Source organism: Lagenorhynchus albirostris, chromosome 2 (assembly GCF_949774975.1).
Source record: "Lagenorhynchus albirostris chromosome 2, mLagAlb1.1, whole genome shotgun sequence".
Classification (NCBI taxonomy): Eukaryota; Metazoa; Chordata; class Mammalia; order Artiodactyla; family Delphinidae; genus Lagenorhynchus; species Lagenorhynchus albirostris.
In genome coordinates this window covers 69,915,016-69,941,721 of record NC_083096.1, presented here as the reverse complement: position 1 = coordinate 69,941,721, position 26,706 = coordinate 69,915,016, and the positions used below count along the sequence as shown (strand labels likewise).

The 26,706-nt window shown below is 42.6% G+C and overlaps 1 protein-coding gene across 1 annotated transcript; it reads left to right on the top strand.

The window, feature by feature from the left end:
* Positions 1–1,325: 1,325 nt before the first annotated feature.
* On the top strand, positions 1,326–26,706 carry ITLN1 (intelectin 1). The gene is made up of 5 exons (XM_060141853.1): positions 1,326–1,363; positions 20,881–21,154; positions 21,486–21,644; positions 22,048–22,184; positions 26,616–26,706. The coding sequence occupies exons 1-5, from the start codon at positions 1,326–1,328 to the stop codon at positions 26,704–26,706; spliced, it is 699 nt and encodes a 232-aa protein (XP_059997836.1).

The following is a 26,706-nucleotide window of genomic DNA, read 5'->3' as shown; positions in this document are numbered from 1 at the left end:
AGTTTCTTCAGAATGTATAGCCAAAATCTGAATTTAGGGCCCAAAATGAACTTTAGGGCCCAAGTCCACTCTTATGGGCAGTGATTTGAAGGTCCCTTGTCCCCAAACCATCTGACACCAAAATTATCCCAATCTTCCTCTAAGATGCCTGAAAACAATTCATTTATTCACTCAACTAACATGTTTTGAGCACTTACTGTGTTGGGCACTAATCACAGCTGTAATTATGTACTGATGGATAAAAATGGTGTAGGCTCCATAAACAAAGGGGCCGTGTACTTAATCACTACTGAATCCTAAATATCTTGTCCAGCACCTGGTGCAGAGCTACTCAAAACATATCCAGGGAAGGAATGGGAATAGAGAGGGAGGTGCTATTGTGAAAACAGACTGCTTTACATTACGATGTAATCATGTGATTAAATGTCTTGAATACATGTTTCTTTAAGTTAAAAATGTTGAAGTCTCCCTAAGATCCTGGTTATGATAATGAGAAACCCTCAGAAAAGGGTCACACATTAAAACTTTATCATCTTATCTGAAGATTCTCTAACTCACTTTCTATTCAATTAATTAAAGTCAACAAAAGATTACTGAATAGTCTCTCCTCTTTACTCTGACTACAAAACTAAGTGAAATATATGCCCTGCCTCCAAAGAGTCGACTAACATGAGCATTCATTTTGGAGGACTTGTTATAACTCAGCATTTCTCTAAACACTTTATATACTATATCTCATCTAATCCTCACACATCTCCCAGGAAGCAGGCACCGCTGTTAACTTCATGTTATGAATGAAAAATTGAGAAACAAGAAGTTAGTTAACTTCCTCAAGGCCACAGAGGTAGTTAGTATTTACATGCTTTAAAATCTAAAACAGTTTTCCCAATGAAGCTTTCTGGTAGGCAGATAAACTCACTTTATTCCATGGATTATTTAAAGTACTCATTCATTCAATAAATACATAGTGAGGGTCTACTTGTGCCGGATACTGTTCTAGACGCTGAAGATACAGCAGTGAACAAAACAAACAAAAGCCCTGGCCTCAAGGATCTTACATTCTAATGAGGTAAAGAAGAGCCTAGGAGATAGAAAATAAGACAAATAAGTAAACATATAGTATGTAAAATGGAGACGAGCATTACAGAGAAAAATAAACGAAGAGGGAGAGAAGAAGTTACAGGATGAAGGGGTTGACATTTTTAGTGGGAAAGATATCACTGCAGAAGTGGTATTTGAGCAGAATGAGGAAGGAAGCCTCATGGCAAATGAGGGAAACGCAGCATTCTAAGTGGAGAAAACAGTGCAAAGCCCCCAAGTGGAACATGCGTGAGGACCAGCAGGCCAGCGTGGCTGAAATGCAGTGAGAAGACCAGAGAGGAAGGGGCAGTGGTCAGGGAGGCCAGATCACATGGGCCATTGTAAAATGTATGGCTTTTACTCTACGTGAAGTGAGAAGCCTTTGGAAGACTTTTGCAATGCTCAAGAGCGCTATGAGCCTCTTACACATATGTGATGCATATTACATTCTTCAGTAAACCAAGTCTTAGAAAAAATGTTTCACTGTCATTGTACCACCTGATGGGATGCACTGAAAAAGACATGCCATCACTTTCATGGTATTCCTGCCAAAAGTGCATGACCTAAGTCTTATGACAAAACATTAGACAAACTCAGATTGTGGAACCCTCTAGAAAACAACTGACTTGTATTCGACAAATGTCAAATTCATAAAAGACAAAGAAAGGAATAATTGTAGATTGAAGATGACAAAAAAGATATAACAACTGAATGCAATACATGATCCTGATTGGATTCTGGTTGGGGAAAAAAGATGTCGTATAGCACATTTGGGGGACAGCTGGTAATATTTAAATATGGACTGTATGTTTGATTGTATCTATGTTAAATTTACTAAATTTGATAACTGTGCTGATATATGATATGATATGGGAACATCCTTGTCCTTAGAAGATGTGTGCTAAAATAGTTAAGAGTAAAGGGGCATGATGTCTGCAACTTACTCTTGAATATTCCACAAAAGTAATTATTATTATACAGCTATACACACATACCTATATTTGGAGAGAAAGAGAAATAAGGCAAATGTGAAAAAATGTTAACAACTGGTGAATCTAGGTGAAGGAAATACAAAAATTCTTTGGGCTATCCCCTGAAACTTAAAAATCATTTTCAATTAAGAAGTTTAAAAATTGAACTAAATAAACAAAGCAGTTTCAGTCAGCTTACATGAGGTCAGACCCACAGACACGGGGCATAGCAAGAAGAGAGAGAAGTTCCCTAAGACCAAAGTCCATCCCTCCCTCTGCTCAAAGAATCACTCGCCAGGCTCCCCACTACCTCCCACCAATGGGTCTTGTCATAGCCACACCCAAAGAGAGCACCACAGGCCTGGGAATGGGGATGGAGGGAGCATCGTCTTCCTGCCACTTGGGCTCATGATCTGAGTCAGCCTCAACGTTCTGTCCCTCCCACCCCCAGAGCCAGGCATCAAAGCATGTGGGTCCTACCTCAGCTTTCAAGGCTACTTAGCCCAGGTTCCAACCTAGCTCTCTTACCTAGGATCCTGCGTCTTTGGGTCCCTCCAGCCCACATGCATGAGCCCCAGTCTCCAGACTGCTCTCTCTGCTCCTTGTTCCTTATTACACCCTGCCCTACTCCGCCTGTACTCATTACAAAAGCCGGAGCCTGGAATGTGTCTTCTTGAAGGATACCAAAGTGCTCAGGGGCTCAGTGATTGAACTGAGTACCCAGGGATGGCTTCTAACAGGCCCTGCACAAATACTTCCTTGTGCCTCTGTTTCTTCCCTTTGCACAAAAGTGTGCCCTCCTCTCACCACACCCCCCACTCATGATGTCCCTCAAAGAGTCACTGATCTAAAATGCAGGCTCCGAGTCTCAGAGCATCCTAGACTTAGGGTTGGAAAAAGAAGGGGAACCTGCTTCCCACACACACAAACATTAGTTGGCTCAGGGCCCAGCTGACAGTTAACAGTTCGCTATGGAGCTTCCTTATACTGTCTCCTTCTCTTCCCTTCCCCTCACGCTGCCCCCAGACAACATTTCCCTAATAATTCTCAGGCTCCCGTGGCCTCTGGGCTGCTGGGAGAGCTGAGGGATGAGGGACCAGGCCATGCTGATAAAGCCTCTGTTCTGGCCTTGGCCTCACCCTTCCCCTCTCCCCTATCCCTTGCCAGGGCTCAGCTCTCCTGCCTCAGAGAATAATCTGTCAGTCTCTGAGCTCCAGTACCCCTACTTCCTTGGAGAAACCCAAGCTCATGGCCACTTCTCCTCTCTGCTGGTAATCGCACCAAATTAGAGGATATTTCCTTTGTCCTTCTTACAGCCAGCAGGGAGGATACTTTCTCCCCACTAGACAGAAAGGAAAACTGAAGCCAGTGGAAAAGACTTACCTTGCCTGAGGTGGCCTGGATTGCTTGGCCAGAGGTGCTTCTCAAGGACCTCCCAACCCACTGCCAGCCTTTGCTCTCTGACCCAGCCTGTCCAGAGCTGCGGGGAACTGTTCAGAGTCACAGTTCCAGGTCACCAATGTAAGCAGCACAACCCAGAGGCTCTGGACACTGATCTCCCTGAAGGCCACGGCCCCTAGTCCATGCCAGCCCCACCCCTGCCAGGCTAAGCCTCCTTACCTTGGCCCCGATGCCCCTTGATGAGCAGAAAGAGTGTGAGGGTAAGTGCTTGCCCCAACATCCCCACAAGACAGAGGGGTCAGGCCGGGTCCTCTCCCACCAGATGCTCTGCCCTGCACAGGCTCAGCAGCCACCCATCAGCAGGAGGCTGACGGAGAGCAGAACGGCCTCGCTCCAGCCACAGTTTCCTCAACTTGAGGCTGTTCTCATTAGCTGAACACTAACAAGGCCGTTGAGGAAGCCCCAGTCCCTGGACCTGGTCTGATAGTTCCCGCAAGCTAAACTTGCAAAGTCTGCCTCGAGTGGGCGGGTGTTCAGAGTTCACAGTGACTCACAAAACCAGCTTCAATATCTTGTCCCAAGCTCTGCCCCAGCCCAGCTGCTTTGTTTAAAGGACAGATGCCCAAGAAATTTTCCAATTCTCTGCATCCTACTGGCAATATGGAGGAACCTACATGGGGGCCAAACAGCCATCATCAGAGCCTGTCCCATCCCAACAGACATTGTGAAGGTGGAGGGGAGAGGGTTTGGGAAGGATGTGGACTGAGAAGTGGAACCCTAGATAAGTGGGTGAAATGTTGAAGAAGACAAGTAAGGGGCACTAGAAAAATCTAACAGGCCTGGGGAATCTCTGCAAGTTGATACCAAAGTTTAAGCATATGCAAATTAAATTTTTTTCTTAAGAATGTGCTTTTGCCCTAGTTTCCTATCTGTACTTCTAAATTCCCTCCCTTCTTCTTTTTCTACTTTCCCGTAATAGTTCTTTATTCCTTCTCTCAGCTTCTCTCACCCAGACAGGATGTAGATCCATGTTTGCTTCCCCCAAGCACGCACTTTGATTCCACCCTCCAGAAAGGCCAGGTAGCATCTGATCCTCTTCAGCCCGCCAGGGAGAGGTGGAGGCATCCCATCTTTCTCAGAATGCAATTGCTTTGAGACCACACCCCAGAGTTCTATGCCTTTCTCTTTCTTCTGCTTTCCCCTTAGCAGAAAATACTTTCAGTTCACTTCAGGTCAGTCTTTCTTCTCCTTTTCAATCTTTTGATCCATTTCCAGTCACCCTGTCTGAAGCTGGGCTGAGGGGAAGCAGACTGAAAGCCTTGCCTGCCAAAAAAGGCAGCAGTGATATTCCGGATGGAGCACTGGATTTGGAGTCAAAGATGTAGACTTGGGTTCCATTTCAGCAACACACAACCTGTGTGATCCTGACCAAATTATTTTCTGAGCCTGTGGGCTCAACAATACTTGGCTCCCATCCCTTACAAGGTAGTTTCAGAATCAAATTAAAAACTGTACCTGAGAGGATGCGTGTAAAAAACTCTGGACAACGGTAAGGTTTTGTTTGTTTTCTTAAACGGAGACCGACACAGATTTTTCCAGGTAATCTAATGGTTATCAGCTCTTCTCTCATTTTTCTCCTCCCAAGGGGCAGTCCTCAGTCCCGGGAAATTTCCTCAGAGTTGATCTGGCCATGCCCTTGACCTTACGAACTGGTGCTCAAGGCATGATAAAATAAGGAAGAGTAAATTTCCTCCCATTAAAGATGGAGGACAGGGCTTCCCTGGTGGCGCAGTGGTTGAGGGTCCGCCTGCCAATGCAGGGGACGCGGGTTCGTGCCCCGGTCTGGCAGGATCCCACATGCCGAGGAGCGGCTGGGCCCGTGAGCCATGGCCGCTGAGCCTGCGCATCTGGAGCCTGTGCTCCGCAATGGGAGAGGCCACAGCGGTGAGAGGCCCGCGTAACACACACACACAAAAAAAAGATGGAGGACAAGGTCCATCTGTTCAAAGCAACTAATGGACAACATTAATTAGGAATCTGGTTCGCCACTCCTGACCCCAGCACCAGCTCCATCCTCTTCCCACCAGTCACATGGATGACCTACCGTCCCCTGGAAACTGAACTGGAAGCAGATGTACCACTTTGTGTCTTGTGGCCCTTACCATACTCTACCCCATGATAACTGCTACTTGTTCTACACACTGCCCTGCCTGACCTTGAGCTCTTCTACATGAAGTCTTTTCTCTCCTTAGTTTAGTGTTTCCAGAGCCTGGCCCAGTGCCTGGCTCTTAATAGTTGGTTATAGACTGTTGAGTGCTGAAGGAATGAATGAGTTCCCTAGAGAAAGCATTTCCCTTCCCTCTGAGATACACTGGTAAACTAAGTCACCATGGTCCCTGCCTTCATGGAATTTATATCTTGCCCTGCAGGATCCTTGTACAAAGAGCCATTCTGTGTAATCCAGCCACTTTAGTATGAAGACCCAAGATGCTACAAAGTCCACATAAACTCAGAAACTCCTGTATTCCCATTTCCCATGCATATTCCCCAGGTCTTTGTAAGTCTTGGACATTTAACGGTCAGTGACCATCCAAGAATTAATGTTCCATCAACCCCCACCCACTCACCCTTCTTCTTCTCAAATCACACTTTCACCATGTTTCAAGGAGTCAAGTTCATTCTAGTATATCCCAGCTACAACACTGATGAGTCCCCAAATCCACTCACTTCTTTTTTTTTTTTTTTTTTTGGATGACCACAACAAAAGCAACAATGATTGCAATTACGAAACACACTCATACTATGTCATAATATTAACATTCAGTCCAGGAATCCTCCACTGTAACGGCTCCTTTACTTTGCAGTGAAAATTGATTTGTATATTTTTTGCCTCTGAATCCTTGTGGGATTTTCTTTTTTTATTCAAACAGAAAGTCATAAAAATTATAATCATCCTCATCAGTTCACTCAGTCCCATGTAATTAATTTGTTTTTTCATCTTTTGTTAGCACTTTTATGAATTCATCAGTTTTCCGTTAGAGTTCTGAAAATGCTTATTCATTCAGTTCAGGAGTATAGTCAGTTACCAGAAACCTGTACTTGTCAGTCTTTTCCATGGATTCCGTGAAGATGAAACCCTTTTATAGGAACATTTTTGCAAAAGCCTCAGAGTACACCCAGAACTGTCTGTAAATGACAAAAGACTTAAAAATGACCATGGTTAAGGATTTGATGAAAGTTCATAATAATGCAATTGACAAGGAAATTCAGTTATTTCTGAGATATACATTTTAAAGTAATAACTACAATTATGACTTATAACATTATACCAGAACATATAATATTTTTAGAAATTTCATGTAATGTCTGAAACAATCCACCCACTTCTGAGACTAATTTTAAATTTGGGGTCCCTAACACCACCTTCAACTTTGATAATTTACTAGAAGGCAATTTAATAGTAATCATTAACATGTTAAATACATATGCCCTTTCACCTAGCAATACCCCTCTCTGAATTTACCCACAGAAATACTCTCACTAATACTTTCACAAATGCCCAAAGATAAGCAAGATTCTTCCTTATAGCATTGTTAAGTAAAAAATCCTAAATAACCTAATCAGTGGGGAACAGTTTAAAAAATATGGTGTATTCATTCTATACTACAGTATATTAAGAAGACTTTTAAAAGAGTAAAATAAATGTCTACATACTCACATGAAAAGAAGCTTAAGACATTCACAAAACCATCTGCATAATATAGTTCTGTTTAGGTGGACAAACTAATGTGTGTGTATTTATGTTCTCTGAATGGTTGTAAATGCAAAGAAACATGCCTGGGGAAAAATATTCATGTTGGGGACTTCCCTGGTGGCACAGTGGTTGGGAATCTGCCTGCCAATGCAGGGGACACGGGTTCGAGCCCTGGTCCGGGAAGATCCCACATGCCGCAGAGCAACTAAGCCCATGAGCCACAACTACTGAGCCCGGGTGCCACAACTACTGAAGCCCACACACCTAGAGAGCCCGTACTCCACAACAAGAGAAGGCACCGCAATGAGAAGCCCGCACACAGCAACAAAGAGTAACCCCCGTTCTCTACAACTAAAGAAAGCCCGTGCGCAGCAACAAAGACCCAGCACAGTCACAAAATATATATATATATATATATATATATATATTCATGATGGCAACCTTTAGATAAAGAAATAGAATTTTGGGTAGAGGTGAGTGAGTGACTTTTACTTTTTATTCCACATATACTTCCTGTCCAGAACTTTTTACAATAACTATATTACATGTGCGATGATTTAAAATACCAGTTCTCCAAGTTCCCAGGTTTTCAACTACATAACATAAGATCAATGTATTAGTGAGGCTTTCCAGAGAAACAGAACCCATAGGAGATATATAGACATAGATAGAGAGATAGAGATGGAAATGGAGATGGAGATAAAGAGATTTATTATAGAGAACTGGCTCATGAAATTATGGAGGCTGGCAAATCCAAAATCTGCAGAGCCAATGTCTCAGTTTGAAGGTCATCAGGCGGGAGAATTTTCTCTTACTTGAGGGAGAGTAAACCTTTTTTTTTTTGGTCACTCAATATGTTCTGCAGTACTACACGACCTGTGGCTGGTTGAATCCACGGATGCAGAACCGCCTGTATGGGGGGCCAACTATAAAGTTATACTCAAATTTTAGACTTTGGTAGGGGCGGGATCAGCACCCCTAACCCCCGCATTGTTCATTTTTCAAGGGTCAACTGTATAGTATAAATCAGAATCTGATTTAGCATCCAATTTTATACTTAAATTGTTACATTTGAGTGTTTTGCAAAATGGAAAAGAAAACATAATGACTCTAGGTGCCCTGCCACCTAGTTTGTGAATTGCACCTACTTTGTGAATTATAAATTTAGAAGATCAAAATTGAGGTCTGAATGAGAAGGTAATTTGTGCAAGCCAATGTTCCCTTTAATTTTTTGAGTTGTGGTACACTGGCCTCTGAAAACAAGCACATGTGATCAAAGTTTCATACTGCAGTTAGGAACTTAAAACCAAATTATCTTGTTTTTTTAATGATATGAACATTCGCAATAAACCATAAATGAAATTTTCTTGACATGGCAAACTCTCTTCTGGAGGATTTTCTTTTCTCCACATTGTTGTTTGTCTGTCATGTATAATCCATATCAGTGCTGACAGGTTTTCTGATTCCATGTGTGGTTACATCTACTACACAGGTTACACATGTCCACATACCCACATATTAGACCACAAAAAATCTTTTCGTTGTTAGTGTATAGGAATGCAAGAGATTTCTGTGCATTAATTTTGTATCCTGCAACCTTACCAAATTCACTGACTAGTTCTAGTAGTTTTCTGGTTTCATTTGTTTCTAGAATCCTAGCATCTTTAGGATTTTCTATGTATAGTATTATGTCATCGGCAAACGGTGACAGTTTTACTTCTTCTTTTCCAATTTGTATTCCTTTTTTTCTTTTTATACTCTGATTGCTGTGGCTAGGACTTCCAATACTATGCTGAATAATAGTGGTGAGAGTGGACATCCTTGTCTTGTTGTGATCTTAGAGGAAATGCTTTCAGTTTTTCACCATTGAGAATGATGTTTGCTGTGGCTTTGTCATATATGGCTGTTATTATGCTGAGGTCGGTTCCCTCTATGCCCACTTTCTGGCGAGTTTTTATCATAAATGGTTGTTGAATTTTGTCAAAAGCTTTTTCTGTATCTATTGAGATGCTCATAGGGTTATTATTCTTCAATTTGTTAATATGGTGTATCACATTGATTGATTTGCATATACTGAAAAATCCTTGCATCCCTGGGATAAATCCCACTTGATCATAGCATATGATCCTTTTAATGCGTTGTTGGATTCTGTTTGCTAGTATTCTGTTGAGGATTTTTGCATCTATGTTCATCAGGAATATTGGTCTATAATTTTTTTTTTTTGTGATATCTGTGTCTGGTTTTGCTGTCAGGGTGATGGTAGCCTCGTAGAATGAGTTTGGGAGTGCTCCTCCCTCCACAGTTCTTTGGAAGAGTTTGAGAAGGATAGGTGTTAACTCTTCTCTAAATGTTTGATAGAATTCACCTGTGAAACCATCTGGAACTGGACATTTGTTTGTTGGAAGGTTTTTAATTACAGTTTCAACTTCATTACTTGTTCTTGGTCTGTCTATATTTTCTAATTCTTCCTGGTTCAATCTTGGAAAGTTGTACTTTTCCAAGAATTTGTCCATTTCTTCCAGGTTGTCCAATTTATTGGCATAAAGTTGCTTATAGTAGTCTCTTATGATCTTTTGTATTTCTGCAGGGTCAATTGTAATCTCTCCTTTTTCATTTCTAATTTTATTGAGTTTAGTCCTCTCCCTTTTTTTCTTGATGAGTCTGGCTAAAGGTTTATTGATTTTGTTTATCTTCTCAAAGAACGAACTTTTAGTTTTATTGATCTTTGTTATTGTTTGTTTCTATTTCATTTATCTCTGCTCTGATCTTTATGATTTCTTTCCTTCTACTAACTTTGGGTTTTCTTTGTTCTTCATTTTCTAGTTGCTTCAGGTGTAAAGTTAGATTGTTTTTTGGAGATTTTTCTTGTTTCTTGAGGTGAGCGTGAATTGCTATGAACTTCCCTCTTAGAACTGCTTTTGCTGTGTCCCATAGGTTTTGGATCATCGTGTTTTCATTGTCATTTGTTTCTAGGTATTTTTTTATTTCTTCTTTGATTTCTTCAGTGATCTCTTAGTCATTTAGCAGTGCACTGTTTAGCCTCCATGTATTTGTGTTTTTTACTGTTTTTTTCCTCTAATTGGTTTCTAATTTCATAGCTTTTTGGTCAGAAAAGATGCTTGATATGATTTCAGTTTTCTTAAATTTTCCAAGGCTTGATTTGTGACCCAAGATGTGATCTATTCTGGAGAACATTCCGTGAGCACTTGAGAAGAAAGTGTATTCTTCTGCTTTTGGGTGGAATGTCCTAAAAATACCAATTAAGTCTATCTGGTCTATTGTGTCATTTAAAGCCTGTGTTTCCTTATTTATTTTCTCTCTGGATGATCTGTCTATTTGTGTAATTGGGGTGTTAAAGTCCCCCACTATTATTGTGTTACTGTTGATTTCTCCTTTTATGGCTGTTAGCACTTGCCTTATGTATTGAGGTGCTCCTATGTTGGGTGCATAAATATTTATAATTGTTATGTTTTCTTCTTGAATTGATCTCTTGATCATTATGTAGTGTCCTTCCTTATCTCTTGTAACAGTCTTTATTTTAAAGTCTATTTTATCTGATATGAGTATTGCTGCTCCAGCTTTCTTGTGATTTCCATTTGCATGGAATATCTTTTTCTATCCTCTCACTTTCTGTCTGTATGTGTCCCTAAGTCAGAAGTGGGTCTCTTGTAGACAGTATATATAAGAGTCTTGTTTTTGTATCCATTCAGCCAGTCTGTGTCTTTTGGTTGGAGCATTTAATCGTTTTACATTCAAGGTGATAATCGATATGTATGTTCCTATTACCATTTTCTCAGTTGATTTGGGTTTGTTTTTGTGGGTCTTTTTCTTCTCTTGTGTTTCCCACTTAGGGAAGTTCCTTCAGCATTTGTTGTAAACGTGGTTTGTTGGTGCTGAATTCTTGTAGCTTTCACTTGTCTGCAAATCTTTTGACTTCTCCATCAAATCTGAATGAGATATTTTCTGGGTAGAGTAATCTTAGTTGTAGGTTTTTCCCTTTCATCACTTTAAATATGTCCTGCCCCTCCTTTCTGGCTCACAGAGTTTCTGCTGAAAGATCAGTTGTTATCTTATGGGGATTGCCTTAAATGTTATTTGTTGCTTTCCCTTGCTGCTTTTAATATTTTTTCCTTTGTATTTAATATTTGAAAGTTTGATTAATATGTGTCTCTGTGTGTTTCTCTTTGGGTTTATACTGTATGGGACTCTCTGTGTTTTCTGGACTTGATTGACTATTTCCTTTCCCATGTTAGGGAAGTTTTCAACTCTAATCTCTTCCAATATTTTCTCAGACGCTTTCTCTTTCTGTTCTTCTCCTGGACCCCTATAATACGAATGTTGGTGCACTTAATGTTGTCCCAGAGGTCTTTGAGACCTCAATTCTTTCATTCTTTTATCTTTATTCTGCTCCACAGCAGTTATTTCCATCATTTTATCTTCCAGGTCACTTATCCTTTCTTCTGCCTCAGTTTTTCTGCTATTGATTCCTTCTAGAGTATTTTTAATTTCAGTTATTGTGCTGTTCATCACTGTTTGTTTGCTCTTTAGTTCTTCTAGATCCTTGTTAAACGTTTCTTGTATTTTCTCTGTTCTGTTTCTGAGATTTTGGATCATCTTTACTATCATTACTCTGAATTCTTTTTCAGGTAGGCTGCCTATTTCATCTTCACTTATTTGGTCTTGTAGGTTTTTACCTTGCTCCTTCATTGTAACATATTTTTTGCTGTTCCTTTTTTTTTTTTAATGGGTGGGGCTGTATTTCTGTCTTACTGGTCATTTGGCCTACCAGCCCACTGGCAGGCAGAGCCAGATCCTGGAATTTCTGGCTGCAGGGCTCTGGGGGTTCTAGGGTTACTGCCTATGCCCTGGTGTGGGAGGCAGGGTCCTGGACCCTCTGGTGGACAGGCCATGTCATAAGGAAGGTGTCAGTTCAGGGAGTCTTAAGGCAGCCTGCCTACTGGTGGGTGAGACTGTGTCCCCCGCCAATCAGTTGCACGGCCTGAGGCATCACAGTATTGGTGGGTGGGGCAGGTTCCAGTGCTAATAAGCTAGATAGAGGATTACAAAATGGTGCTTGCCAGCACCAGTGCCCAGGTAGTAGGACAAGTTCCCAAAAATGGCTGCTACCAATGTCTATGTCACCAGGGTGAGCTCCAGTTACCTCCTACCTCTCCATGAGGCTTCCCAAGATAGGCAGGTGGCTATGAGCTATAAGCTCCTTTCAGATTACTGTTTCTGCCCTGGGTCCTGGAGTGTGTGAGATCCTGTGTGCCCCCTTTAAGAGAGGAGTCTCTGTTTCCCACGGCCCTCTGGCTCTCCCAAAAGTAAGCCCTGCCGACCTTCAAAGTCAAACGTTCTGGGAGCTCATCGTCCCAGTGCAGGGCCCCCAGTCTGGAGAGCCTGATGTGGGGCTCAGAGCACTCACTCCTCAGGAAGAGCTTCTGCAATTGTAATTATGTTCCCATTTATGGGTCATCCACCCAAGGGTATGGGTCTTGATATATCAAGACTCCACCCCTCCTACCTAACTCCTTGAGATTCCTTCTCTATATCTTTAGTTGTAGAAGATCTTTTCTGTTAGATTCCAATCTTTCTCATCAATAGTTACTCTGTTTTAATTTTGTTGTGCCTATGAAAGGAAGTAGAGCTCAGGCCACAATCTTGGCCCAAGCAAGTCTACACAACAGAATGGTAAACACAAATTCAGACAACGGCAATGTAGAGGAGCACATGGGTAGGTATAGGTTATTAATAACATTCCAGTTTTGGAGTTGGGTAGTGGTTTATAAGTGTCTAAGTCATTATGAAAAAAAAGGAAAGGGGGAGGGAGGGGTGAAGGAAAGGTAGGAGAGAGAGGGAAGGAGATACAGAAAGAGGACCGAACTGTCTCCCATGCATCTCTGCTGTTTCTTACAGCCATAAGTAAATGACCACTAATGTCACTTCATCAGGAAAACTTTCAGGTAATCATTAGTGTTGTTCACTCTGATTCAATTCACTTCTTTTTAGAGGCACATGGAAGACTGCACCTCTTATCTGTGAAGTTAAAAAGGGCCATGGGACTTGTTCTAGCCAAGGAATGTAAGCAGAAAAGGTTATTTTCAGGCTGAAGCCTTTACCAGGCAGGGCACAAGTCAACATTGCCCTTTTCCCAGACTCAGGAAATAACTCAAATATGTAGCCCTGGCTTGGTGGCATGCTTATAGCTGATGAAGAAACTAATCTTGGAGGTTAAAGGATGGAGTTCTGTGTTCTGTTGTAGGGAAAATGTTACATGTGTTGCCTGTGGTATCTCAGGAGGTATGTGATGTACCTACTGCACTGGAGCTTTAAGGGAAGACCTCTGGGAAACAATATGAGCACTGCATGTCAGCTGCCTTGGTTCTATATTACAAAGGACAGGACCTCAGAGAGAAAAGGTGGTCTGTTTTGCAAGCAGGAGCAAAAGGAATAACTGATTCTGGGTCTTCAACAGGCAAACAGTATGGAAAAATTTCCTTGATAAATCATCTTCAATCAGGACACACACAGACACACAGACACATATGCAGGCACTATATATATATATATATATATATATATATATATATATATATATACACACACACACACACACACACACAAAAATACGACTCCCAAAATCTTTGTCTCCATCCACCTCAGTCAAGAGCATGTATTTGCTATGTGGTATCTCATGTGCAATATAGTAACTAGTGACACAGACCCAACCTAGCAGCTGAGGGAGCTGAGCAATATTGTTTCTACATGATATATAAAACTTCTAAAATTTGCTTAGTAAAATTTGGGGGAGTAAAACAGTACATTTTTAATTACATTTGGATTTAGTAACCTTCCAGATGTTCATTCTTTGATCATCAACATAGGGGTTTATTCTCTGCTGAATACTGTTTCTAACAAAGGACTATTGAGAATATGAGGACAAATGTGTATTCAGTGACCTCTACCAGAAAAGTGTGTAACTGCTGGGTAAGACCTCAAGCAGCCTGAAAACCTGGGCCTGGTGGGGAGTTTGTGATTACAGTACAGGTTTGGCATATGCTGACATTCTGAAATACAGAGCTCTTAAGTTCCAAAATCCCAGTATTTGGGGTATAATAAAATATTTTAGTGTTTTTCAAAAATACGAAATCTGAATGTGTATCTTAATATATATATCTTGAGGAACACTTTGCATTAAAATTTCAAATTGAATAAAACTACATTCCTCTTAAAAAATGTCACCATATCCATTCCTTGCTTAAAAACCCATCCTGGTTTTACCCCAGTAAGTACACTAACATTTCAATCTTACAGGATATCACAGTGTACAGGAGTACTGAAAGCTTGTTTTGTAGTCACAACATCCTGGTGGCAGACACCGGTTTTAGGCCTGGTTATAGTCTATTCCTGCAATTTTTTGTTGTTGTTTTTTTAAAACTTTGTAACGCTAGACATCTGAGAACTCATTTCTTGCTTTAATTCATCCGAACCCTTTGAGTAATTCATTTCCTTGATGTTCTCAAAATAGAAAGTATTAGCTTAGCAAACATGGGAAATCACCATCTCTCTTAATAATTGCTAAAAGAGGCAAATAAATATTTGAATGCAATGTTATCAGTTACATAATAAAAGCTTGTCTCAGAATTATGAAAATACATAGGAAGAAGTGGTTGATTCTGTCACTGAGAAAGGGAGGTAAATATATTTTCTCAGAGAACTCATTGATCTGGGGTATGAATGATGTCAAAAGTTTTGATCCTGAGAGGAGTTTTTACTAAATCAGAGATTCACAAGTTGCCCTCTAAAGATGGTGGCAGGTCATGACAGTTTCCAGGAGTTGGCATACATCATAAAAAATATAAGAACAAAAATGTGGATTTTCCATGCAATTAGATGTATTCAAGGTAAAGAACTATATTTACTCTGTGATTATGTCCTTTCTATTTTGTTGTTATTAAAATATCTTTCATGTAAAATGATATTAATAATAGATGTTAATTGAATTTTTAAAACTATATCTTACTTTTCTAGCAATTCATTTATTTTTCTTCAAACTTTCTATGTAGACTTATAGTTTCTGGTTGCCTGTACATACTTTTGAGCATATCGTGGAAATAAGTATGATGGTTTTATAATTTGTTTTGATCCAGTGAATGGGGTGTAAATCTATGTTGAGACTAATCTTCTCATATATATATATGTATTTTTTTTTCTCCTTCCTTCTCTGTTGAGCAACAAGGCAGCCTTTTCTACAGCTCCCTGATGTTGGGAGAAGGGATAGCGATTAGTTCTGATTGCTCTTACCTCAGATATTTAGTCAATGTGGAGGGAGTCTCTTATAACTTTTCCCCACCTTGAAAATCCTGGATTTTTTTTTTTTCTTACTGTGAAGTCATTTAGAAAACACACTTTGTCTTGTATCAGTGGCCTCTTGCATCTAGGTAAACCAGATTCTGCCCCTGGCATCAGCTGTTTGAGATGAAGCGGAGACCTTGATATCTTGCAGGAAGGGACATTACGTTTGGTTTTTTTTATGCGCTGCCTGAATTGTCATAGAACTCATACTGTATTTGCTTCACTTATTGTTCCTTAGAAACAAGAGCTTTGCAGGCTTAGTGTGGGTTCTGTTGGAGATGCATGTAGGGCTCCAAGTAGATCCTTCAAGTAAAGTGCTGAAGTCCACCCATTTCTGGACCAAAGATTATTTTATATCTTTCTCACAGAAGCTGCTCTTGAGGTTTTGTTTTGTTTTGTTTTTAAATATCTGGGAGACTATTGTCTTCAAAGCTTCCTGAAGTGTCAAAGCCTGAAATTTTTCCTTTTTTATTGATGTTTTTGACTTTTGTTTTTGTTTTTGCGGTACACGGGCTTCTCACTGTTGTGGCCTCTCCCGTTGCGGAGCACAGGCTCCGGACATGCAGGCTCAGTGGCCATGGCTCACGGGCCCAGCCACTCCATGGCATGTGGGATCTTCCCGGACCGGGGCACGAACCTGTGTCCCCTGCATCGGCAGGCGGACTCTCAACCACTGCGCCACCAGGGAAGCCCTGTTTTTGACTTTTATATTTAGTAAAATGTGCTCTACAAATATGTGCTCTAAATATTTAAAATATTATATATTTATAGTAAATAATAATAATGTTAAATGTTTGCTTTTTAATCTTTAATTAGCAAATTTTTAAATTTTGTAACATTATACTTTTCCCATTGAAGTAAATGAACTTTATGACAAGTTCTAAGTCTGTGATTCTCTGCTTAGCCTGAGAAAACCAAAATCCTCGTCTCCATTGGGCAAAGGATGTGGGCAGAAGCAACACGGGTTTTCCACCTAAAGGACACAGCAGCAATCCCCAGGGGGTCTGCAAGACAATCACAGGATCCCAATTTAGCAGGAAAATCTGCATTCCAAGCAGCTGGTAGAAGAAGGGAGAGAGTAAGAGAACGCTCCTCCACCCCTTGGAAGGAAAATTCATGGGCTGTTCTTGGTTGATCATTAAGTCTCCCATCCCTTTCCCTTTGGGGTTTCACGCCTAGAAAAGAGAAAGGGAAATAAAAGTGATCACTAGGACACTTTCTGCACCTTGGTTATATTTTTTCAATGGCAATGACCAGAATCTCTTTTCTGTTGTTTTCTTCATTGCCAGGAGAGGGGTCAGTGTCCACGAGTTACTTTCTTAGGAGCGATAATTCCTTCAAGTTAGTGGTTCAATGGAGTGGAGGTAACAGAGCTGTGCTAAGATGTTCTTGGCAGCAGGGTCTACCCTGCCTCAGAGTGGATGTCTCTGAGCTGCAGAGAACCTTCAGCACACTGCAGGCTCCAAAACTGGGGAGATGATTTCTGGGCCTTTGCTGGAGTCTCTTTTTCTTACCCATTTTAAATGGTCTTCCTGCCAGCCCAAAGGAGAACCCAGTTTTGTGAAATTCCCTTACTTCCAGACTGGATTTCCATGGATAGGACATTCTAAGGACATGAAGATGTGGAGAGAAAATAAGTGGAGAAAGCAAGTGGGCACCAGACCACCCATCGGGAAAGTGCAAAGAAGTGGGGAAAATAACAGTAAATCAATCACAGGGGTGCTGGGACGATTTGAAATCAAAATGGAAAAGAAAATTAAGCAACTCCTACCTCTCAATAAAGAAAAAAGTCGATTACAGCTCAACTGTAGATTTTTATGTGAAACATAAAACAACAGTGCTTTTAGAATATTACACAGTTAAAGATACCTGTGAATATACCCCACAAGTATCTTCATGACCTGGGAATAAGGAAAAATTTATTAAATAAGACACAAAAGGAACAGGAACAGTAAATTGCAATTCATTACAATTAAGAACCTCTGTTTATCAAAAACCCATAAAGTGAAAAGGCAAGGCCCAGAATGGGAAAAGAATTTGTAACACACATAATGAATAAAAGGCTGTATCTAGAGCATATAAAGAATTCCTAAAAATCCCACATGGCATTATCATTGTTATATGCACTTGAGTGGGTTATCAAAGGAAACAGTTTCAGAAGACTTGGCTACTTTAACTGTGGAGATCATGACAGGTTGGCTCCGTGTAACATCTGTCAGTTTGCTTTGTTGGCACCTTCACCCTACTTATTCCAGGACTGAACCATTTTCCTCCCCAAAATATCTTGGTGGGCTTCCCTGGTGGCGCAGGGGTTGAGAGTCCGCCTGCCGACACAGGGGACACGGGTTCGTGCCCCGGTCCGGGAAGATCCCACGTGCCGTGGAGCAGCTGGGCCCGTGAGCCATGGCCGCTGAGCCTGCGCGTCCGGAGCCTGTGCTCCGCAACGGGAGAGGCCACAACAGTGAGAGGCCCGCATACCACAAAAAAAAAAAAAAAAAAAAAACTTGGTGTTTATAGTTTCATCATCTAGATCTCACACATTACTAGTTAAATTTATCCCCAAATTTTTTATTGTTATTGTATTGATAAATGGGATCTTTTCTTCCATTATGTCTTCTAACTTGTTATTTAAATAAAGGGGAGAGTTATTGGTTTCTGTACATACAGTTTTGTCTCATGGTCCCACTGTGATGGGTTGTGGTTTGTTCTTAGTGCTAAAGGAGCAGAAATAATGTACAAAGAAGGGAGTACTCCTCCCCTAAAATGCCAAGAGAGTGGAACCAGAAGCCAAACTCTGTTGCAAGCCTAACATATAAAGGAAGACAAAGGCATCCTACAATTAAAAAGCAGCTGAGGCCAGGACAGGATTGCAGAAAGGGAAAGGATAGAATTGCCTATGATAAGGCTTAATGTGCTGCTGAGTGAATTGTTCAGCCATATGGAGACCAAAATATATAAGGGACCTCTTATGGGTTGAATTGTGTCCCCCCAAAAGATGTTGATGTACCAATCCCCAGTACCTCAGCATAGAACCTTAATTTGAAATAGGGTCTTTGGAGAAAATCACATTAAGATATGTCATTAGGGTAAGCCCTAATCCAATATGACTGGTGTCCTTATGAAAAAGTAATATTTGGACACAGAGACAGACACATCACGTGAAGTTGAAGGCAGAATTCTGGTGATACAACTACAAGTCAAGGAACGTCAAAGATTGGCGGCAAACAACCAAAAGCTAGGGGAGAGGCATGGGACAGATTCTCCCTCACACCCTTCAGGAGGAACCAGCCCTCCTGACACCTTGATCTCAGACTTTCAGCCTCCGGAACTATGAAACAATAAATATCTGTTGTTTAAGCCACCCAGTTTATGGTGTTTTGCTACAGCAGCTCTAACAATCTGATATAGGACCCTAACTAGGGAGAAGAAATTCTAGGACAGTGGTTCTCAAAGTGTGGTTCCCAGACCAGCAGCATCAGAATCACCTAGGAGCTTGATAGAAATGCAAATTCCTGGGTCTTCCTCACTTGTTATTTTCTGTTTATTATTTTTTTTTATAAAGGCCATCCTAAGGGTGTAAAGTGGTATCTCATAGTTTTGATTAGCATTTCCCTAGTGATTAGTGGTGTGGGACATCTTTTCATGTGCTTGTTGGCTGGTTCTATATCTTCTTTAGAAAAATGTCTACTCAAGTCCTATGCCCATATTTTTGTTTTTTTGCGGTACGCGGGGCGGGCCTCTCACTGTTGTGGCCTCTCCCGTTGCGGAGCACAGGCTCCAGACGCACAGGCTCAGCGGCCATGGCACACGGACCCAGTTGCTCCGCGGCAGGTGGGATCTTCCCGGACCAGGGCACGAACCCGTGTCCCCTGCATCAGCAGGCGGATTCTCAACCACTGCGCCACCAGGGAAGCCCTGGAAATACTTTTTAAACACAACATAAAAGTACTAATCATACATGAGGATACAGATAAATTGCACTTCAATACAGGAAATTATGTCCAGTGGTCAAAAGGTACAAACTTTCAGTTATAAAATTAGTCCTGTGGATATAAAGTACAGACTGGTGACTATAGTTAACAATACTGTATTGTACATTGAAAAGTTACTAAGAGAGTAGATATTAAAAGTTCTCATCGGGCTTCCGTGGTGGTGCAGTTGTTGAGAGTCCGCCTGCCGATGCAGGGGACGCAGGTTCGTGCCCCTGTCCGGGAGGATCCCACATGCCGCGGAGCAGCTGGGCCCGTGAGCCATGGCTGCTGAACCTGCGCGTTCGGAGCCTATGCTCCGCAACGGGAGAGACCACAACAGTGAGCGACCCGCGTACCGCAAAAAAAAAAAAAAAAAAAAAAAGTTCTCATCACAAGAAAAAAGAATTTGTAACTATGTGTGGTGGTGGGTGCTGACGAGACTTATTATGGTGATCATTTCACAATATATAAAAATATAGAATCATTATGTTATCCACCTGAAACTTATATAATGTTATATGTCGATTACATCTCAATTAAAAAAATAATAGTAACAATTTAAAAATTATGTCTACAAAATATCAGCAAAAAAGTAAAAATGCAAGCCATGGAGAAACACATCAACATACTCCATAGGGTGGGTGTGCACACACACACATACACACACACACAAGCACACCAGGCCTTATATCGTCTCAAAAATCACATGCTTGGGACTTCCCTGGTGGCGCAGTGGTTAAGAATCCGCCTGCCAATGCAGGGGACACAGGTTTGAGCCCTGGCCCGGGAAGATCCCACATGCCGCGAAGCAACTAAGCCCGTGCGCCACAACTACTGAGCGTGCACTCTAGAGCCCGCGAGCCACAGCTGCTGAGCCCACGTGCCACAACTACTGAAGCCCGCGCACCTAGAGCCTGTGCTCCAAAACAAAGGGAAGCCACCGAAATGAGAAGCCCACACACCGCCACAAAGAGTAGCCCCTGCTCGCCGCAACTAGAGAAAGCCCCTGCCTGCAGCAACGATGACCCAACGCAGCCAATAAATAAATAAATAAGCTCACGTGCTCAGTGTTGCAGCCAGTGACTCTCATCCCAGCACACAGGGCATTGGGCTGCTCTCTCATTATTAAACACCCTGAACTGGACAAATCCTGCAACAAATTCCCCTGGAAAAGAAGAGGCAGAGAAGGGTCAAGTATTCAAAGGAAGAACTGGAAACAGCTTCCCTTTCACCAGCACAGGGATTCCCTACACCAACAAATGGATATGTGCGGGAGCCTCTAGGATACATTTCTGACTTCCCAGGGTGTTTCTGGTTTTGGAGCCTGAAATGGACCCTGTACTCACAGACACGGGCTCTCTAGGCTGGTTCCGTCCGCAGATGGCCTGTATTTCCTCTACACTGAGAATGGCGTCATCTACCAGACCTTCTGTGTCATGACCTCTGGGGATGGCGGCTGGACCCTAGTGGCCAGTGTGCACGAGAACCACATTACTGGGAAATGCACGGTAGGTGATCGCTGGTCGAGTCAGCAGGGCAGCACGGCAGACTGCCCAGAGGGGGATGGCAACTGGGCCAACACGTTTGGGTCTGTAGAGGCGTCCACCAGTGATACAAGGTTGGTGGCACTGACCACCCAGCTGGGAAAGGGTGGAGAGCTGAGTGTGGCTGGAGCAGAGCGTGTGGAAGGGAGGGTGGGAGATGGGGATGAGGAGGTAGGGCTGGAGAAGAAGAAGGAAAAAAGTCCATGTCTTGAATCACGACTTTCTCCCACCGGGTCTTTTTGGGCGATGGGGCCTTATCGTCTGCTGGCGATGGCAGGTGTCTGAGCGTTGCTGCCACCTGCCCCCCTGGAGCCCAGAGCTCTCAGCTCAACTGAGAACTGCATGTGTGGGTCTTTGGTTAGTGGGACCTCCTGGGCTGTTCAGGATCAGTGTGTGTGTTGCTCTGCAGAACCCTGGTTACTATGACATCCAGGCCCAGGACCTGGGCATGTGGCATGTGCCCAACAAGCGCCCCCTGCAGCACTGGAGGAACAGCTCCCTGCTGAGGTACCGCACCAACACTAGCTTCTTCCCGAATCTGGGACACAATCTGTTTGGACTCTACCGGGTGTATGGGGCTGCAGGCTGTTCACACTTCTTTTGGTGAACAGAGAGCCAAGTGTCTGGGGTGAAGAGTAAGTCTGCTCTGGGTTCCGTGTCACTAGCTGGTGCTTGTGCTTGGCTGTTTCTTCCACCTGTGGGTCAGGTGAACTCATGTGCTACCTCTCTCAGGAAGCTGAGCTGAGCACAGGATGAGGCCTATGGAGGAGGAGAGAGGGGGTAGAGAGGGAGAAGGACAAGGGGCTTGAAGCTAGTTAGGAACCTAGCTATGGGGTGGGGGGAGTGGGAAGGAGTCACTATTATTTAGACTGATTTCTGCATATTGACACCTGAAGGCTCTAAATCCCCCAATTCCCAATGTGGCAGCTTCTCTACTGTCCTCACACAACCTGTATCTTGGGTCCCTGCAGAAATACCCAGTGAAGTACGGATCAGGGAGCTGTCAGACTGACAATGGCCCAGCTATTCCTCTGGTCTATGACTTTGGTGATGCTGAGAAAACCGCATCTTACTACTCACCAGTTGGTCAGCGTGAGTATCTGCTTCCAAAGCCCAGTCATCAATCCTTCCCTGCACTCTTGGGGAAAGTGTAAATAACAACAATGAACAATTGTTAGCGTTTGTTGAACACGTACAATGTGCCAAACTCTTTTCTAGGAACTTGACATGTGTCATTTAATCATCATTAGAACACTATGAAGTTAAAATTACTATCCTCTCCAATTTATAGGATATAAACCCAGGCTTCTTAACCAATACCCTGTATGGCTCTTAAAAGAGTAAAAGCTAGGTTAATGTTCACAGGTGAGAACAACTTGCAAAGTGGCAAGAAATTCTCTATGGGTCATCTATGAACAGGGACACTGACAGCTTTTGTTCCATGCTACATATTCAAAGACTTTGTAGCACTAACATCCTTAGAAGACAGAGATATTAACTCTCAATGGATTGTGCTTCCTCTTGGCCTGGAGAGGCCAGAAATCAGCACCCAACCACATCTCAAGTCTGCATCAGGATGTAGCCTCTGGAACTAAGAGTAAAGGGCAGGCATGGTCTCAGCCCTTTATATAAGATTCAGATTCTCTAAGCGCAGAGTTCCTCCTCATACTCAGCCCCAAAAAGAATAAACTATACTCTCTGAAAAGGTTTGTAGTTGCTTGACGAGCCCAATTTACGAGCTGCTTGGCAAACAGACTAAATCTGCAACTGTTTTCCTGGTCCTCTTCACATCACCCTGTGGGGATGGGACTCAGGGAAGCAGCACAAGAAAATGCTGGTACTCTGGCTACTGCTATGAATGTGAATAATACATTTCTTTGTCTCACTGTCAGGAGTTTCATATTTTCTGCCAGCATCTATGAAACTCTGGCAGGCTAACTCTTCAGCTTACAACAAGGGGAAAATCTTAGACTCATCACTGCTCTGGCCACCACCTTAAGAGTCACCAGGAGCACTACATTCTCTCTGTGTTCAGAAGATCATGTCTGCTGTGCCTGGGTGGGACCGAAAAGCCTCAAAGTTCTCACTGGAAATCTCCTTGGCTGTAGCTGGAGTCAGAGCAGACAAGAGTGATGGACACACTCCTCTTGCTGTCCATGACTGGGGTCCATTTAGCTTAAAAGTGACTCAGATGAGAGGACGCTGGGTTGGTTTATAACTCACCACTTGCTTCACCACAACTTTCTCTTTCTCTTTTCTCTTTTCTTTCTTTCAACTTTCCTTGATGCTTCTAGGCAGGAAAGAGGAAAGAAGCGCAGGTTTTGCTCTCCCAAAATGTCTCAGGAGAACGGGTCGCTGCTAGAGGATGTGAAGATAATTCTCATTAATAGTCTGGTACAGCTGACAGCAGCCTTCCTGGTCATCAGATCCCAGCCCCTGCCCACTTCACCAGTTCAGCACTGCGCTATGAGGCCCCAGAGGTCAGGATCCTCTCTGCTATGACTAGCTGACCCACAGTCTAGTACAGGCTTAACACTTGCATTCTTCTGCTCAATTAATTAAAAGTGAAAACTATCATTACACCTGGGATTGTGAGGATGGAGACTAAAGAAGGATATTCCCTGGACACAGCTCTGACCACCCAGCTCCCTCTGGGAATCCCTGGGCCAAGGCCATAACAGTAGGAGTAGCTAGAAGGGAGCACAGTCTTTATCACGGCTCCCTGAGCCTCCTAAGCCACACAGAGGCACAGAGTGCGGCCCCAAGACATGCCTTAGCTTCAGACCAGAGAGGCCAGCAGTCAGCACCCAGGCCGCATCTCAAGTCGGCTGCAAAGTGTGGCTTCTCTGCATCTACATAACTCCCCTCTGGCCCAGGACCTCAGCATCCAGCCCAGCTCTACTCCTTCTGCTCCACTGCACACCTCAGGTGAGCTGAAGAAACTGCGGCTCCTGAGTGACTGACCTGCACTCGGCCCTCTGCTGGCCAAAGAGAGGAACAGCAGGAGACAGAATCTGGCCCCCGGCCCCTAAGGGGAAAGGAGAGGCACAAGGTCATTGGCTTGTCCATCTTTTCCTTCCATCCTTGCTCTTTGAACTTTCTGAGTAAGGAAACCTCAAATGGAAAGTGATGGGCTTATGAACATTCTGGAACCTCCTGGAATAGCCCCCACCTCTATCCAATGCTACAAATCCTTAAGAGGCCATGGGCCCCTTTCTCTGAAACTTCCCATCTCTGAGACCAAGACCAGACCTGAGCTGGCATCATGGCTCCCCACACACTCGGATCTTGTCTCAGACTCAGAAAAACCTTCCTCACAGCACGGAGAGCTCCCTCCTTCCTTCCTCACAGATGCCAGGAGCTGAGAGTTCCCAGCCAAGTGGAGATTCAGAGCTACTGCCTCTGCAGAGAGTTCTGAGGTGGGTGAAGTGCTGAACCTTTATAGAGAGAGCAAACCACGAGGGCCCTGCCGAGCCCTGCTCACTTCAGGCTGCAGGTCCCTCCCTCGGGAGTCCTTCCCTTGAAGGTCCCCGGGCCTTGAACCCTGGCACTGAGAAGGAATGTGTGACTGGCTGGAGGGGCAGGGAGCAGTGCCCTTGGTCACACTGGTGACACTCACCGTCTGAGGAGGGGGAACCCTGCTGGGTCAGAGCACATATAGTGTTACATTCTGTAACAGACTTTCAGGATGGATGGGACCTCACAGTTCTTCCCTGCAACCTGTCCTGCTCCCACCTCAGTCAGATGTTCCAGTGCCTCACACACCTCTGTCAAGAAGGCATCCTTCAAGTCTCTCCTGAAACTTCTCCGTGAAGCCTTCCCTGACACACCCACCCACAGGCAAAGCTGATGGGTTTTTCCCCTGTCCTCCTACTGGACTTTGTCCCAACCCAGATTGTGACATGTTTCACACTGTCATGTCATCTTTTATTTACTTTTTGTTTAGAAATAATTGAAAATTTACAGAACATTGCAAAAATAAAAATAACACAAAAACTCATATATAGCTTTTACCTAGATTCACCTATTGTTAGTATTTTACCCCATTTGCTTTATCATGTATGCCCTCTCTCTTTATGCATACACAAACACACTTTTTTCTGAAAAAGTTGAGGTAAGTTACATACATGAAGACCCTTTCCCCTAGATAAGTGTGTTTTTGCCTAATAGCAATATCCTCATATATAACCACATGCAATTATCAACTTAATACTGATAACAGATGTTCTATCTTTGCTCCTTAATCTTCAGTTGGCAATTTTTTTAATTTTGTAACTTTATATTGTTTCCCATGGAAGTAAATGAACTTCATGATAAATTCTAAGTCTATGATTCTGTGCTGAGCCTAGGCTGGCCCTGAGAAAACCGAAGTCCTTGTCTCCACTGAGCAAAATATGTGGGCAGTGGCATCACTGGGCTTTTCTTCTAAAGGACTCAACAGCAATCCCCAGGGAGTTTACAAAACAAGCACAGGATCCCAACTTAGCAGGGAAGTCCTCATTCCAAGAAGCTCATCAAGGGAGGGAGACAGTAAGGAAAAGTTCCTCCACCCCTTGGAAGGAGAACTCAGGGGCTGTTCTGGTCTGATGATTAAGTCTCCCACCCCTTTCCCTTTGGGGCTGCAAGCCTATTGTAGAAGTATCTCTCCTTTCAATCATGTCCATCTTTGCTTTATATATTTTAATGGTCTATTATTAGTTGCATAAATGTTTATAATTGCTATGTCTTCTTGCTGTATTGAAACTTTATTAATATATAATGTCCTTTGTCTCTTGCAACTTTTTTAAATTTAAAGTCTATTTTGTCTGATATTAGCGTACCGACCCTGCCCTCTTTTTGTTAATATTTGCATGGAATATCTTTTTCCCTCCTTTCACTTTTATTTACTTTCAACACATTTGCATCTTCAGATCTAAAGTGAGTTTCCTGGAGACAGTATAAACTTGGATCATGATTTTTTTAATCCATTCTGCCAATCTCTATCTTTTGATTGGAGAATTTAATCCATTTACATTTCAAGTAATCACTGATAAGGAGGGACTTACTTCTGTCATTTTGCTTTGTTTTCCATATGCCTTATAGATTTTCATTTCTCTTCTCCTGCATTACTGTCTTCTTTTGAGTTTAGTTTATAAAATTTTTTGTAGAGGAACGTTTAAATTCTTTTCTCGTTTCCTTTTGTGTATATCCTATGGCTATTTTATTTGTGCTTAACATGGAGATTACATGTAACATACTGAAGTTATAACATCATATTTGAATTTATACCAGCTTAACTTCAATATCATATAAAAACTCTCTTCCTTTATAGCTCTCCACCCCTCAGTTGTTGTTGTCACAAAATTATATCTAACATTGTGTGTCCAAAAACATAAACTAATAATGTTTTTAATGCATTAGTCTCTTAAACTATGTAAAAACAAGTGTACTCTCAGTGTTTGAATTATTTGCTTACATGGATGTCTCTCCCTGCCATTCCCCTGACTTTGCCCTCTTTCCCACTGCACTCTACAACTCAATGAACATGTCTTTGTTTTCTTTACATCTGTTTCAGAGTTTACCACAATGAATGGCACAGTGATTCTTCAGCAGCAGAAAGGCCCAAAAATGTCTTTTTAATGAGTGAGTGA

Excerpts from the sequence above, each read along its gene's own strand:
- ITLN1 (XM_060141853.1), top strand. The coding sequence starts at position 1,326 with ATGCGTGAGGACCAGCAGGCCAGCGTGGCTGAAATGCA. Across the intron at positions 1,364-20,880 it reads GCCAGCGTGGCTGAAATGCA|ACACGGGCTCTCTAGGCTGG; the intron begins GTGAGAAGACCA and ends CTGTACTCACAG. Across the intron at positions 21,155-21,485 it reads CCACCAGTGATACAAGGTTG|AACCCTGGTTACTATGACAT; the intron begins GTGGCACTGACC and ends GTTGCTCTGCAG.